The sequence below is a fragment of the Ursus maritimus genome, unplaced genomic scaffold (assembly GCF_017311325.1).
Source record: "Ursus maritimus isolate PB19 unplaced genomic scaffold, ASM1731132v1 scaffold_26, whole genome shotgun sequence".
NCBI classification, from domain to species: domain Eukaryota; kingdom Metazoa; phylum Chordata; class Mammalia; order Carnivora; family Ursidae; genus Ursus; species Ursus maritimus.
In genome coordinates this window covers 17,949,513-17,965,629 of record NW_024425119.1, presented here as the reverse complement: position 1 = coordinate 17,965,629, position 16,117 = coordinate 17,949,513, and the positions used below count along the sequence as shown (strand labels likewise).

The 16,117-nt window shown below is 35.6% G+C and overlaps 1 protein-coding gene across 6 annotated transcripts in view; it reads right to left on the bottom strand.

Annotated features, from left to right (window-relative positions):
* PLEKHA5 (pleckstrin homology domain containing A5) overlaps positions 1-16,117 on the bottom strand; it is a 237,530-nt gene that overhangs the window by 28,196 nt on the left and 193,217 nt on the right. For all 6 annotated transcript variants that reach the window (XM_040642198.1, XM_040642200.1, XM_040642197.1 and 3 more), the window contains 6 exons: positions 15,587-15,649; positions 14,311-14,391; positions 14,027-14,176; positions 4,999-5,100; positions 1,249-1,360; positions 86-132 (listed from right to left, as the gene is read on the bottom strand). In XM_040642198.1, the coding sequence (XP_040498132.1) occupies positions 86-132; positions 1,249-1,360; positions 4,999-5,100; positions 14,027-14,176; positions 14,311-14,391; positions 15,587-15,649 (555 nt within the window). The remainder of the gene's footprint in view (positions 1-85; positions 133-1,248; positions 1,361-4,998; positions 5,101-14,026; positions 14,177-14,310; positions 14,392-15,586; positions 15,650-16,117) is intronic.

The window sequence follows — 16,117 nt, the reverse complement described above, 5'->3', positions numbered from 1 at the left end:
AAACATTTTGTTATGAAGAGAAGACAAATGCTAATTCATGTGTTACACATTTAAAATAATTTAGAGATAAACAATCCAAACTTACCTCATTTTTGTACTTAACTGCTGAGAAAGGCTTTGATCCTGCCATACCTGTTAAAAAAATTATAAATGTAACTACCCATACTAAACATATTCTTTAAATTGACATAAAAAGGAATAATTTCATCTCACTTGTTTTATTCTTAAAGATTTTATTTTTAAGTAATCTCTACACCCAAAGTGGGGCTTGAACTCACAGCCCCGAGGTCAAAAGGTTCATGCTCTACTGACTGAGCCAGCCAGGCACCCCCATTTCACTTATTTTAAATGAAGCCTTCAGTTTCTAATCCATTGTTTATTAATGTTCTCAGAATTTGAAACTTATTACATTTAAAAATACAAATTTAAATACCTAGTTTAAACAAGAGTATAGGGAAATGGGTTTTCTGAAGCACTACTGATGTAAGTGTATTTCAGTACCATTTTGTAGGAGGGCAGTTTGGCTGTGCCTATCAAAATGAAAGATGTGTGCTCATTTCCAACTTCTTGTAATCCATAAGTACCAGCATGTGTGTTTAGTTATAGACACAATAATACACACACACACACACACACACACACACACACAAATATATATAATTACAGCACAGTTTATGACAGAAAAAAAAACCAAACCCCAAACCTGGAAACAACCTACATGTCCAACACCACAGAATGGACACATCATAGTTCATCTATATAATGGATTATTACACAGTTATTGCATTGTACTGTTAAGGAGAAAAAAACCAAATTGTTGAAAAACAAGTATACTATGATTTCATTTTTGCTGTGGGGAAAAAAAATCATAAAAGCAGAACATTATGCGTGTGTATAATTATACACAAAAACCAGTAATTTATTTTTTTTGTGGGTGAGGCTGGCAGAACTTTTGCTTTGTACTTTATAAACTTGTGTACTGATTCAATGTTACAAGAGTGAGTGACTGTTTTCTGATGTCAAAAATCCATTCAAATAACAAGAGAGCCAATTCTATGTGTCATTCCATTCATTCATTCATTCAGAAAATTTACTTATTTATTGTAATCTCTGCACCCAACATGGTGCTTGAACTCACAACCCTGAGATCAAGAGTTGCATGTTCTTCTGCCTGAGTCAACCAGGCACCCTGTGTCATTCCATTTAGACATAAGATGATGGTCAATTACTGCAGAAAAGCTAATTTACCTGTTTCTGTAGTGCCTCTTTGCTGTTTGTGTTTACTCAGTCCTTCCATGACATCCTGAATTCTCCAAAGTTCTTTCTGAATCTGTGCACGCTGAATTCCTGCTGATTCAGTCTTTCAGTAAAAAGAGCCCACATACAGGGGAAAAAAAGTTGTAAATTCCACTAATTATATATTTTAAAAAATGACAATTGCAGTGGATTAAAGAATATTTAATATGATCTATGTGACTTTCCCAATTTTGCAACTTCTGTGGCCTTTGATTAAACAGAGAAAGAAAAAATTCAATTTCTCAGACTTAAGTGCACTATTTCAAATCCCTTCAATAAGCTTTGCCTTGCATTATTGCTGATCACAAGGGACTAAAAAATGGAAAACAAAAAGAAAACAGAACAAAATAGAAACTCACAAAACTCACATTAAAAAATTTTTTTTAAGGGAGAAGAAAAAAAATGGGAAGTATACTAATTTCCTAAGTTCTAGAAAATAAGATCATAATCGTTTTCAGTAAGATTCTAATAGAACTCTATGACATATTGGTACTTTGGATAACAAGAAATATTATTTTTTGGAATGCAAATTTATTTTTAAAAAAAGGGTCAATGAAGTACAAAACTGTCATATTAACCAGAAAATTTTTTTTCCACTGAATATCAGTTTTTGACAACTGTAGATATTAGAATAGTCAATACAGCTAAAAAGTCCTCTGAGGGGTGAAAATATGCTTGTAAAGTCTATAAGCATAAAGACTATATGCTATGCTGCTTCAAGAAGGCACTACATAACAGAATAATTTAGTTATCCAGTTTTCCAAGCCACAGGTCTGGAAGCATCAAAGTAAAAAAAGGAAGTATTCACAGAAGACTTAAACACAAGGACAACCCAGGGATGTGAATACTGATATAGACTTGTAGGGAGTGATTTCAATTATAAAAATCAGACATGTGCACATGTATAGAGAATACATATTATTTTTGCAATAATTAAAAAATATATAGTTTTACCTATCTGAAAGGTGTATGATGAAAATCTCATTTTTTGGTGTTATTTTGCATTTCTCTGATTACTGGTGACTTTGAACAATATTCAAACACTTTCTACAGAGTAACTAGTCATGTTCTCTGTCCATATTTCTGATGTATCGTTTCTCCAAATCAAAAAGAAATTTCCTTGCAGATCAAAACAGTAACTGTTGTTGAGTTTTAGTGGTCAACAATACTTCTTGCCACTATGCCATCTTTTAAGTTTATTTGCCTTCATTGTTTGCTTATTTACTTAATTATTATTATTATTTTTAAAGTAAGCTCTGTGCTCAATGTAGGGCTTAACCTCACAACCTCTAGATCAAGAGTCGCCTGCTCTACCAACTTAGCCAGCCAGGTGCCCCGTTTACTTATTTAATTAATAAACACATAGTATGTTTTATGTGCCTGATACTATTCTAAATGCTTCAAAAATATCAACATATTTAGTCATTATAATAACCTAATAAAAGGCACTATTATTTTCATTTTATAGTTATGAGAACTGAAGTGCAGAGTCATTATGTAACTGGTCTATGAGTTATAACTCACAGAGTGTGCCTTCTAGTTCTTTATTTTTTCAAAATAGTAACTACTGTGCATGAATGGATAAAGAAGATGTGGTCCATATATACAATGGAATATTATTCAGCCATCAGAAAGAACGATTACCCAACATTTGCAGGAACATGGACGGGACTGGAGGAGATTATGCTAAGTGAAATAAGTCAAGCAGAGAAAGACAATTATCATATGGTTTCACTCATTTATGGAACATAAGAAATAGCAGGAAGATCGGTAGGAGAAGGAAGGGAAGAATGAAGGGGGGGTAAACAGAGGGGAAATGAACCACGAGAGACTAAACTGAGAGCTTCAGGGGGTGGAGGATTGGGATAGGCCAGTGATGGATATTAAGGAGGGCACATACTGCATGGAGCACTGGGTGTTATACGCAAACAATGAATCGTGGAACACTACATCAAAAACTAAGGATGTACTGTATGGATAACATAATAAAAAATTAAAAAAAACTATAAAAAATAATAACTACTTCATTATACCTTCATTACACCTTTATTTTTTTATTATTTTATTTATTATTATTATTTTTAAAAAGATTTTATTTATTTATTCGACAGAGATAGAGACAGCCAGTGAGAGAGGGAACACAAGCAGGGGGAGTGGGAGAGGAAGAAGCAGGCTCATAGCGGAGGAGCCTGATGTGGGGCTCGATCCCATAACGCCGGGATCACGCCCTGAGCCAAAGGCAGACGCTTAACCGCTGTGCCACCCAGGTGCCCCACCTTCATTATACCTTTAAAATATTAGTACTGTTTTGTTAATTTTTTCAAAGGATTCTGGTGGAAATCTTGTTGGAACAGAATTTGAGTTTATACAAAGAATTTTCATTAAGAGGATGTTAAATCAGGCCATCCATGAACATGGTATACCAATTCTACTTCTCTATTTATTCAAGTCTTATGTCCTATCATATAGATATTACATTTTCATGATGAACATTTTTTGTTAAGTTAAATCAGGTAAACTGCTGTGGCCTGAAAGCTAAAAATAGGGGGTTATAAAAAAAAAACCCAAAACTGCCCAAGATTATGTGACAGAGTATATACATCTGCAACATCTAAAATATTTTAATATCTGGTCTTTTACAGAAAAAGTTTGTTGACCCCTGGGTTACTTCTTAGATATTTCAGGGTTTTTTTTCTACTGTAATTAGTATTAACCCCACTGTTCAATACGGAAGTCACAACCACATGTGGTTACTTAAATTTAGATAACTAAAATGAAATACAATTAAAAATTCAGTGTCTTGTCACACTGACAACATTCTGAGTGCCCAACAATGGCATGTAGTTGGTGGCTACTATACTGAACAGCACAGATGGAGGGCAGTTGGTTTACTAAGAGTCAATTTTACTAATATTTATTCCTTGTATTGACTTGTCTGTTGAGTCCATAAGGTTTCCAATGCAGTAGGCTGAATTTATATAGAGTCACAAGCATGAAGTGACTTTTACTATTTTCTTGAACATATATTATCTCTCTTTCCCAGAGCAACACTTTAAGACAGGTATTACTGTTTCTGTTTTACAGACAAGAAAATTAACACCTAGAACCTGATTCCAGATGTGACTGCTTACAAAACTGGATTCTTTATGCTAAGCAGTGCTGCATCTTTCCCTATTCAATAACATATCAAAAGTCAATAGGCTAAACTAGTTTGATTAAAAAAGAGGCATTTAATATAGAATGCATTAGAATAAATTTTTATTTTTTTATTTTTAAGTAATCTCTGTGCCCAACATGGGGCTCAAATTCACAACCCCAAGATCAAGAGTTGCACACTGTACTGACTGAGGCAGCCAGGTGCCCTGGATTAGAATAAATTTTATAAAAAGATAAATTATGCTTTATTTGATAAATCCATTTAATTCAACACTTCAATACTAACTTCAATATAGTTAGGCAGAAACAAAAACATGACAGGGATCACACCACATGCCCAACAGAAAAAAGAACTTTTAAACAATGAGAGATGGGCTACTTTGTGGAATAGTAAGATTCCTATCATTGAAAGTATTTAAACCCAGGTCTTAGGTGGCCAATAATGTAAGAACCATTAAGGGCATGCACGAATCTAACAAGGTGGGTTGTACAGTACCAGTCAAAACCAGTTGAGACAATGCAAAAAAACCCCATTCACTTTTGTACCTGAACTTCGCCAAGGCGATCTAGCTGTTCTTGCATCTGGTTCCTGGTAACAGTTACATCGTACTCTAACTTGTCATATTCTCTCCATGCTCGTTCCAGTTCCTAAAAATCAAAGAGCATTAATTACTTTAATGGGGAAAATGTGCTTTTATATTGTTATCACTGTAATTACAAGCTTTCTAGGTTTTAGAATATTATGTAGTTTACATTGGAAAAAATAAAAATTTTTGTAATTCATTTTCCTTTCCTTTCCTGTTTAAAACATTTTCTTATCTGCCCTGGTTAAAATTTCTTCATAAATAAAAAATACTAAATAGGTTCTATTTTAGCATGTTGGATTTTCAGTAACACCAGAAGCCTGACATATCTTTACACGGAATAAATTTACAGTAATGTAATAAACCAAATGCAGCTAAACAGACAAATCAGTGAATCCTGCTTATAAAGACTCAATATACATGCTACTCACCTACATTTTTCTCTTTTGGGAAAAAATCACCCCAAAACCCTCAAATCACAGAGAAAATTTTCATACTGGTCTTTAGCCACTTGTCATCTATTATATATGGAACAATTCTAAAAATGGTTAAAAATACATTGTCATTTCACTGTTTCAGGATGCTATTCTGTGGGAGTGTAGGTACTCTTCTATGGGTTGTAATTACTCTTCAGACATTTCAGAGTGGTATGAAGTCAACAAATTGATAAAGTAAGGCAGGGGTTTTGATCAGTTTTATTACTTGTATATAGTATGGTGTTGGCACATGTAACACAAGCAACAAATATATACTGAACACTGTTGTAAAATGAATTAGTAACTCTTATCTAAGAACCTTCCATGACCAGAGATTTCATGCCCTGAACTGTGCTGAATGAAGCCTGCCCTGGGAAATGTCAGTTTAACAACACCAGTAGTCTTGGGATAAGGAAAGAGAGTATAGATTTTGGAGGAAAGGTTATCTAAAATAACCTAAACAGTTTTTTTTTTTTTAAATTGAAGAATAGTTGACACAATGTTACATAATAATCTTAACAGTTTGTTCCTAACGATTCTCTTTTCAAGAGTTATTTTACTTTTGGGCCACCTAGGTGGCTCAGTCGGTTAAGCATCTGCCTTTGGCTCAGGTTATGATCTCAGGTTCCTGGGATTGGGCCCCAAGTCGGGCTCCCTGCTCAGTGGGGAGTCTGCTTCTCCCTCTCCCTGCCGCTCTTCCTGCTTGTGCTCGCTCTCTCAAATAAATAAAATCTTAAAAAAAAAGTTATTTTACTTTGTATATTGTGTAAGTAGCTTAAAATTACTTTAAAAAACTCAGGCAATGAAAAATTATTCAAGGTACACACTTTTAAAAATTAAAATGAGTATTAGAATTTGGCCATTTGGGATAATTGCTTTTTGAATCTAAGAGGTCTCCTTAAGCAGGTTTTACTATGAATTGCATTTTTAAAAAAGTAGGGATAAACCACTGGAGATTTTTTATCATCTCTATATTATACAGATAATTTAGGGAGTCTATTTAACTGATTTCACAATTAATAAAAATTTTAAAAGGCAAAGTGATAAAGGACTTAAGATTTTTATCTCCTCTATATTGTGTAAAAATTAGTCTTCTTACTTGGCTCCAGCAAACTTTTACCTGATGAATAAGGATACTGATCTCCTTATTTATTTATTTTACCTCCAGACCCAACGGCAGCCCCGCAATTAAGTAAGATAGCACTGGCAGGCTAACACCTAACCTCTCTTGTAGCAGGTGCTGGGTGGGTCCAAACAGGTGTAGGGTGGGTCCAAATGCGATAGAGGCATTTGGCATCTAAATGTAAGAACATTTTAGGAAGTAAGAATCCTTGTCTTTCTTATCCTAAAGGTATAGGAAGCATATATTCTAGAGCTAGAAATTATTTTCAGGGTGAAGAAATACAATATACTTTCAAGTTTTCTAGCCTGGAAAGTCCTGCCACTGCACTGCAACGTTTGGCCTGAGTCCCATAGTCCTGCTGGGCTTACCTGTTTCTGCCTTTACCTCTGGGCTCCTCAAACATGATTATGGGTGGGCAGAACACAAATCAACAGAGGACGGCAAGAAAAGGGGTAGCACTGGCATAACATCAGTTTCTCCCAATATCTGGTTGAGCATTCCATTAACGAATTTACAAGTAACATGTTGAAAACTGTTAAATATGACCTTACTGTTTTTTTGTCAAGAAGATAATATATAGGTATGCTAAGGCAATTAAAAGTGGTAATGACTTTTAAACATACAATTATCTTAAAATCACAGGCATTAAGTCAGGAAATAGTGTTTTTGATAAAAATATGGAGTGGTTCACGCTATATACAGTTAAAGAGAAAAAAATGAAATCTTGCAATCAACAACCACATGGATGACGCTCACAATGTTAAAAGAAGCCAAAGAGTTATATACTATGTGATTAATATGATTTATACATATATATGATTTATAAAGCTCAAAAATAAGCAAAAAGCTAACATATAGTTTAAGTCAGCTGGTGGTGTTCTAGGAAGCAGTCACTGGGAGGGGAGTTCCTGGCATGCTAGTAAAGTTCAGCGTCTTGACATGGATGCCAGCCGTACCTGTGTACTTAGATTGTGTACTTTTCTGAGAATATGTTGTACTCTAACAAAGGCAAAAAAAAAAAAGGTATATGTACATGCGTAAGATTGTTACAGGGATGGCAGAAAACTTCTCAAAAATTTGACTCAGTCTAACTTTAGGATGTGGAACAAGTATAATGAAGATTTTATTTTTTTTATTTTTTTATTTTTTAAAGATTTTATTTATTTATTCGACAGAGATAGAGACAGCCAGCGAGAGAGGGAACACAAGCAGGGGGAGTGGGAGAGGAAGAAGCAGGCTCATAGCGGAGGAGCCTGATGTGGGGCTTGATCCTAGAACGCCGGGATCACGCCCTGAGCGGAAGGCAGATGCTTAACCGCTGTGCCACCCAGGCGCCCTTAGTAATTTCTTAACATGGGGCTTGAATTTACAATCCCAAGATCAAGAGTCAGATGCTCTAATGACTGAGCCAGCCAGGCACCCCTCCTTTTCTTGTCCAATATCAATGGCAATTTATAACCAAATCCACCCAGGGAAGAGCTACACAATATGTTACATAAACATAAATGTGTTATCTGTGTTTATAATCTTTAACTTGTGTCTGTAGTTTCTCTTCTAATCTCTTTGAAATAAAACTATATTCCATCTCTAAGAAAGTGGTTATTATTTATTGTACAAATTTTAGATGTAACAAATTTGTATAATTATAAATGTAGAAAACCTAGAATACAAGGAAAGAAAAAGAAAAAATACTTATTACTGTACTTTACTTTTGTTAGCATTTTTGTGCATTTTCTTTTAACCTTTTTCATATACACACAATGGAAATTTACAAATATACACAAAAGTAAGGTCCACTCCAAATTCAACAGTATGGATACATGGACAGTCTGATTTTTTCTATAGTACTCATATTCTATCTTTGTGGAATTATTTTAAGGCAAACACCAAGCATCATATCATTTCATCTATAAATACTTCAGTATGTATTTTTTTTAAAGATTTTATTTATTTATTTGAGAGAGAGGGAGAGAGAGCACCAGCAGGGGTTGGGGGCAGAGGGGCAGAGAGAGAGGGAGAAGCAGACTCCCCATTGAGCAAGGAGCCCAATGTGGGGCTTATCCCAGGATCCCAGGATCACCTGAGCCCAAGGCAGACACTTAACCAACTAAGCCACCCAGGTTCCGTTCAGAATGTATTTCTAAAGAAAAGAAAATAAAATGAAAAAATAACATGGAAATTCTTGTTTTAAAAATCATTAATATTTATTCCTTAAAATTTTTTTTTAAGGATTTAATTAATTTATTTGAGAGAGATGGAGAGAGCGAGTGCATGAGTGGCAGGAGGGGTAGAGCGAAAGAAACAAGGAGATTCCCACTGTGTTGGGAGCCCGACGTAGGGCTCAATCCCAGAATCCCGAGATCATGACCTAAGCCGAAGTCAGACGCTTAACGGACTGAACCACCCAGGTGCCCCTCCTTAAAAATGTTTAAAAAATATTATAACAATTTCCCCTATCCTCCTCTCTATGATCTTGTTAATTATATGGGGATGAGATTGGGTCACTTGATTTCCAGAATTTCTCCTATTCTACATTTTGCTTTTCCCCAAGGCATTTCATCTGTCCTGTTTCCCAGTCCTTGTAAGTTTATAATCCTAAACTCTAGTACATTCACTGGAGTCTAAAATTTGTTTACTTATGGTCCTCCTAGCTAGAATCCAACTCGGAACATAAGTCAGTTTAATGGAAGTCTATACATACAGCTTATTTACTGTAATCCTGGCTAATCTGTCTCAGTTTTCCATTTTTAACAAGTAATAAAACTATCCATGCCAAGGGGTTATGGGGATTAAGCACATGTAAAGTACTTAGAATCTGGCACCCAATAACTGCTCCAAGAAATAGTCCTAATTATTGTTATTACTTCATATATTGGTATTATTTTGCAGTGGATAAATGTATAAGCTAACTAATAGCATTATTCAGGATGGATGGGAGGCCTTTATAATACCTGCTTTATGATGTTTGAAATTCTAATTTTAGATTGTTGAGCAAGATTATTTAAATTTGATTTCAGGGGTGCCTGGGTGGCTCAGCTGGTTCAGCGACTGCCTTTGGCTCAGGTCATGATCCTGGGGTTCCAGGATTGAGTCCCACATTGGGCTCCCTCCTCAGTGGGGAGCCTGCTTCTCCTTCTGACCCTCCCCCCCCCAAGCTCTCACTCTCTCTCAAATAAATAAAATAAAAATAAATAATTTTTTTTTAGAAAGATTTTATTTGACAGAGAGACACAGCGAGAGAGGGAGCACAAGCAGGTGGAGTGAGAGAGGGAGAAGCAGGCCCGATGCGGAGCTCGATCCCAGGACCCTGGGATCATGATCTGAGCTGAAGGCAGACGCTTAACGACTGAGCCACCCAGGTGCCCCAAAAACAAATAAATTTTTTTTTTAATAATTTTTTATTATATTATGTTAGTCACCATACAGTACATCCCCGGTTTCCGATGTAAGGCTCGATGATTCATTAGTTGTGTATAACACCCAGTGCACCATGCAATACGTGCCCTCCTTACTACCCACCACCGGTCTATCCCATTCCCCCACCCCCCTCCCCTCTGAAGTCCTCAGTTTGTTTCTCATAGTCCATAGTCTCTCATGTTTCATTCCCCCTTCTGATTACCCCCCCTTTCTTTATCCCTTTCTTCCCCTACTGATCATCCTAGTTCTTATGTTCCATAGATGAGAGAAATCATATGATAGTTGTCTTTCTCTGCTTGACTTATTTCACTTAGCATTATCTCCTCCAGTGCTGTCCATGTTGTAGCAAAAAAAAACAAATAAATTTGATTTCAAGTTCCAGAAAGTACATGTTATAGTGAAATGGAGTAGAAAGTACAGAAGCCTAAGAATTAAAAAGTCCTTGACTTAGGTGTTAGGCTGTTCCATACTAATTATATCACCGACGCAAGTCATTTAGCCTCCATTTAACCTGTTTGTTCATCTGTGTAGTGAAGATAAAAAATGAGAATAAACGGAGATAATAATTACAATTATTTTGCATAGGATTTTCTTAAAGATCAAACCAGATAACATATGTGAAAACCACAGAATTACAAATACATTTTGCTGTCATTATCAGATGAGTCATAAATTATCTGGTTCCTTGAATTGTTGGGTAGAGTAACAGAAGCACCCATTGAACTGATAAAGCCTAAGAATATTTCTCATACATATGGACGAGGCCGAATGTAAATTCTAAGAGAGGTAACTGTAGCAGATGTTTATGGAGCTCCACACTATATCCCCTTTGCCCACCTAATTTCAAGGGACTGCGGTAAATTCCATGCATACCAGTGTCTCATGGCAAGTTAGCTAAGGCAGTTTGGAAGTGTGGGTGAATTAAGGACATTGGGACAACTTCGACCAGTGAGTGAGAGATAGCCTCCCAGCCTTCAGTAGAAAATTCTGGGGCTATCTATTCGTTTCCTCAGAGAGTCCCCAATTGCATACAGTGGGAATCAGCCCAGTAGGGAAACGTTTACTGGCTTTTCTTCCTTCCTGTCTTTCATTTTCCACACACCCTCATTTCTGCTTCCTGGAATCATCTCCTAAATAAACTATCTTAACCCAGTCTTCATCTTAGGCTCTGCTTTCAGAAAAGACCCCAAACTAAAAACTGACTATTATTACAACTTTCTCCTAATCAGGCTTAGGTAAAAAGAAGTAGAAACAAGGTGAGAACACAGAGGCACTATGTGCTTAAAGCATGTAAAGATGGGGCTTACAGAGAGAGGATACAATATCAAGAATGAAATAAAACCTAATGGGGACACTGTTTTACATGTCTGCCTTGTGTTAATCCTAGTTTTATATACCTAAATGGCCAACCAGGTGAGGAGATGTTCTCAGAATCAAAGCTTTGATCTATGGAAGCGTTAATGTTATACCTCTTGTATCTTCTACACCTCATGACTTGGATTTGAACCAATGACCTCAATCAACTGTGAAAGAATTAGAGGAATCCTCTGGGATTCTGCTAGCATGAATGTTAACTCAAATTTAAATCTAATCAACACCCATTCAGTGTTAACCATATGCTCTTAGACATCATTTGTAGCCTTGAGCTACAAATATGAACAAGTTTACAAAGGCAAAAGTTGTATAGTTTGTATTCTACGTAGTAAGACATGTCTTAGAAGAACATATTGAGGGTTTACAATGACCGATGAATAATGCTGAAGGCAAAGAAAAAGAAACCTGGAAAGTGATTATATGGGTAACAACCAGAAAACAGGATATTCAAACATGATTTCTACTAAAACACTTATTTTTTTAAGATTTTGTTTATTTGACAGAGAGAGAGAGACAGCCAGCGAGAGAGGGAACACAAGCAGGGGGAGTGGGAGAGGGAGAAGCAGGCTCCCAGCGGAGCAGGGAGCCCGATGCAGAGCTCGATCCCAGAACGCTGGGATCAAGACCTGAGCCAGAGGCAGGCGCTTAACAACTGAGCCACCCAGGCGCCCCCATCTATAGCTTTTAACACTGGGTAAGTCATTCGGTTCAGTCATCACTATTTTTTTTTTTTTTTAAGAGCAGGCTTCTGCCAAGCATGGGGCCCAACACAGGTCTTGAACTCATGACCTGAGATCAAGACCTGAGATGAGATCAAGAGTCAGATGCTTAACCAACTGAGCCACCCTGGTACCCCTCCTTCATCAAATTTTTAATGCATATCCTACAGTGCTGGATGCTAGAGCTACAAAGATGAACAAGATAGGGCTCTGATTTCAAGGAGATCACAACTGAAAGGACATTAAAGTCTTAAAAAAAAATCTATGAACATCACAGTATAATTAAGAGAATCAAATAAAATAACGGAAATAATAGTATTCAAAAATAGGAATAGGTATATTAAATATAGGGTATTTAAGAATCACGAAAACCTGTTCTGATTTATTTACAGTCATGGTATATTCCTTTAAAAATTGCTCATGTTTGGAATATTAATTTAATGTTTAGAACTGGAAGCCATTTTGAGATTTGGTATTTTGCCAGCTTGGAAAGACCTCTCTTAGTTAAGCTGTAACTGCCTGTGGACCTTCTTAAAGGTAGCTGCTCCCTACCTGAAGTTATAGACAAGGATATATTAGCATTTATCTTTCTTTCTTTTTAAATTTTATTTATTTATTTGAAAGCAAGCGAGCGAGTGGACAGAGAGCAGAATGAGAGAGACCACAAGTGGGGGGGGGCAGAGGGAGAAGGAGAAGCAGGCTCCCCGCTGAGCAGGGAGCCTGACGCAGGGCTTGATCCCAGCAACCTGGGGTCATGACCTGAGCCGAAGGCAGATGCTTAACTGACTGAGCCACCCAGGCGTCCTTCTTTCTTATTTTAATTAACAATTTTCTATAATAGGTGGCTTTGCTAGGATTTTTCTTTCAAAGAGCTGCTTGGATAGGAGCTCTTACTACGTTTAGAGATAATGGTATCACAAGACCTAAAGAAGACTCTTTATATTCAAAATAGTCAATTTATAAAATCTGACTAAGACTTTTAGATCTGGTAACCCCAAAAGACTATAAAGCAACAAGACTATGGGTTAAAAGGTTCTAATTATGTTTCCTATTCATACCTATTATCTAAACTGAGATCAAACTGCAGCTATGAAATGATAATGTCGATGGCTTCCTAAAAGCATTTCACTTCCTAAAAGCATTTTTACTGAAATGGCTGGTTAAATGAATCCAATTACCACCTTCCCAAAATTATTTTAACTCCCCTAAAATCCACGAAATATTTCTTTTCTTAAAGATTTTATTTATTTATTTTAAGATTTTATTTATTTATTTGACAGAGACAGACAGCGAGAGAGGGAACACAAGAAAGGGGAGTGGGAGAGGAAGACGCAGGCTTCCCACTGAGCAGGGAGCCCGATGTGGGGCTCGATCCCAGGCCTTTGGGATCATGACCTAAGCCAAAGGCAGATGCTTAACAGCTGAGCCACTCAGGCGCCCCTAAAGATTTTATTTTTAAGTAATCTCTACACCCACCATAGGGCTTGAACTCACAATCCTAAGATCAAGAGTCTCATGCTCTACCGATAGAGCCAGCCAGGTGTCCCGAAACACTTATTCTCTTAATGCAATAAATGTTAACATATTTAATAAGTTTTCATTTGAATAATACATAAGTGGAGTATTTATCTCCCTTACCTAACAACTATTTCACAAGGAAAAGAATGCTTACCATAAGAGAAATAATTGTATTTATTTTGCATCAGAAAATAAATCACCCCTTAATTTTTATTATTAATTAATAACAAATTAATTTCTTGTTATAGTAAAGAATAATCTTAAAGACAGTCAAATTACATAGAAACAAGTAGGAAAAAAAAAAAAAGAAAAGAAAAGAAAAAAGAACCAGTGACTCTTACTAAGAAAAAATCTGCTACTTACGGCAGTGGCTCGAGAGAGTTCTCTACATGTACTGAGCAGTCCGTTTTGTAAATCGTCCCTCTGTAACACCACAGTCTGAATGGCTGCTGGGTTATCTGCATTCATTTCTATCTCTTGGCTGGCTGATAGCAAAGCTTGCTCAAGCGTGTACTATTATAATAAAAATAATTACACTTAATGTTCTGCATCATTGGATTAATTCTCTTTACTTTAGTTTTATCAGTGTCCTGATAATAAGCATAGAAAGTAACATCAATTGTAGATAATAAACATAATTGTCCTACCTTCTCCTTGTGGAGTTGCTGAAGTTTCTCTTCCAGGGCATGTACCACTTTATCTTGTTCACATAACCGGCTTAACTTGGCCTAGGTTTTAAGAGAAAAATCTGTTGTTAGCAGTTTTTTATTTTTCCTGTAATTGGAGGTAGGTAGTCCCGTAACTGAAGGTAGGTGTAACAAAGAAAACACATTTAAGAGAGTCATAGAAGAATACCTATTCAGGTCAATTTTTATTTCAATCAGTGAAATAAAAGATAGCTTTTAAAGATACAATGTTTAACAAACATACATATAAAGTGAAAAAGCATTTCAACCATATTATTTAACCTACATAATTCGAGACATTGTTAGTAATCAAGCAGTCTCATATAACTTTAAATCATTTCAATGTGGTTAATATTTTCTTTTCCTACTGAAGGCTAGATAGGTAAGTGATATATCCAGTCCTTAATGAAAATATCAACCGGATTCCGTTAATATTTAAAAAATTATGCTGTAATGTTCAGAAAAGAATATAAGCAAAGGATTGCTTCTAACTGCAATAATACAAATAAAAATTTGCTAAATGGAGAAAAAAATCATTTTGAATAGTTTAAATATTTGAAACTCTTGGTATTACCCCAATTTTGTAATTATGAAAATATCAGAGGATACTCCATGAAATTTCAGTACTACAGTAAACCAGTTTTCCAGTTGTCTGAAAATAAAAACCCTGGATAAACTGTAAATATGCCCCAAACTTGACTGCATAATGACAAGTAGACAAGAAACTGGAGATTTCACTTTCTTTGCCATTTATCTGTTAAAGTAACTACCACTATCTGTTAGCTGACAAACCTCAAGCTATACCAAATGGAATATACTGAAATGAGAAGGCATAATGACATGGTAAGTCAACCAATCTAAACTACAATAAAAAAAAAAGAAAGACTAAATTTTAAAAAGGAAGTAGTGCTAGAACTTTCAGAGGCTGATACTTTCTCTAGAAGACAAACAATTTTACTTTGTCTCCAGTCCTCCACATTTTTTTTGATCAGAAATGTCTTTTACTTTCCTTTAACTGATTCTTAGTGTGCTCAACTGCTAATTATGGGTGGGGGCCTGTTATAGAAAAGGGGAGTGATGATTTAATTTAACCTAAGTGTAAAAGAAAATGCTACTTTATTTGATGTCATTTTGGAGGGCAAGGGAGGAAGAGGAAGCTTTTTTCATGCTTATTTCCAATGTTTTGGCAGAGAATATAACAGAATACTGACAATATATATAACATACGAACACTTACATCAATATCCACTTCTTCAGGTCTGTATTTGTATAATGTGCCTCTACATTCATCTTGTGACAGCTATAAGAAAAAATGTCAGGTAGCAAGTTTAAAAATAATATTTAAAAAATATATTTAGCCTACAGTTAACATTTTAGATTTATATAACAATAACAAAAATGGGATTTTAATGATTCTTATACTTTAAGAAGTTTAATTCAAACACAGATCATTACAAAAGCAGAAAAATATTTAACAGCGATACAATATGCAAGATACATAAAAATGATGCTAACTTAAGCTTGTCAAACAAAATAAGCTGGTCGAACAAATTATACAGCACCTTACATTTTCCATTTGTAAGACACACATTATTTTAATGAAAAATTGACAAATACAATCATAGCAACTGTACTGAATCAAATATTCAAACCAGGCATATTTTAGCAGTCAAAACCATCTTTCACGGTATACACATAATCACACAACTGTGTATGTGTGCACTCAAATGCCAACACATCTTAGTACAACTTTATTAACAAAACCTGT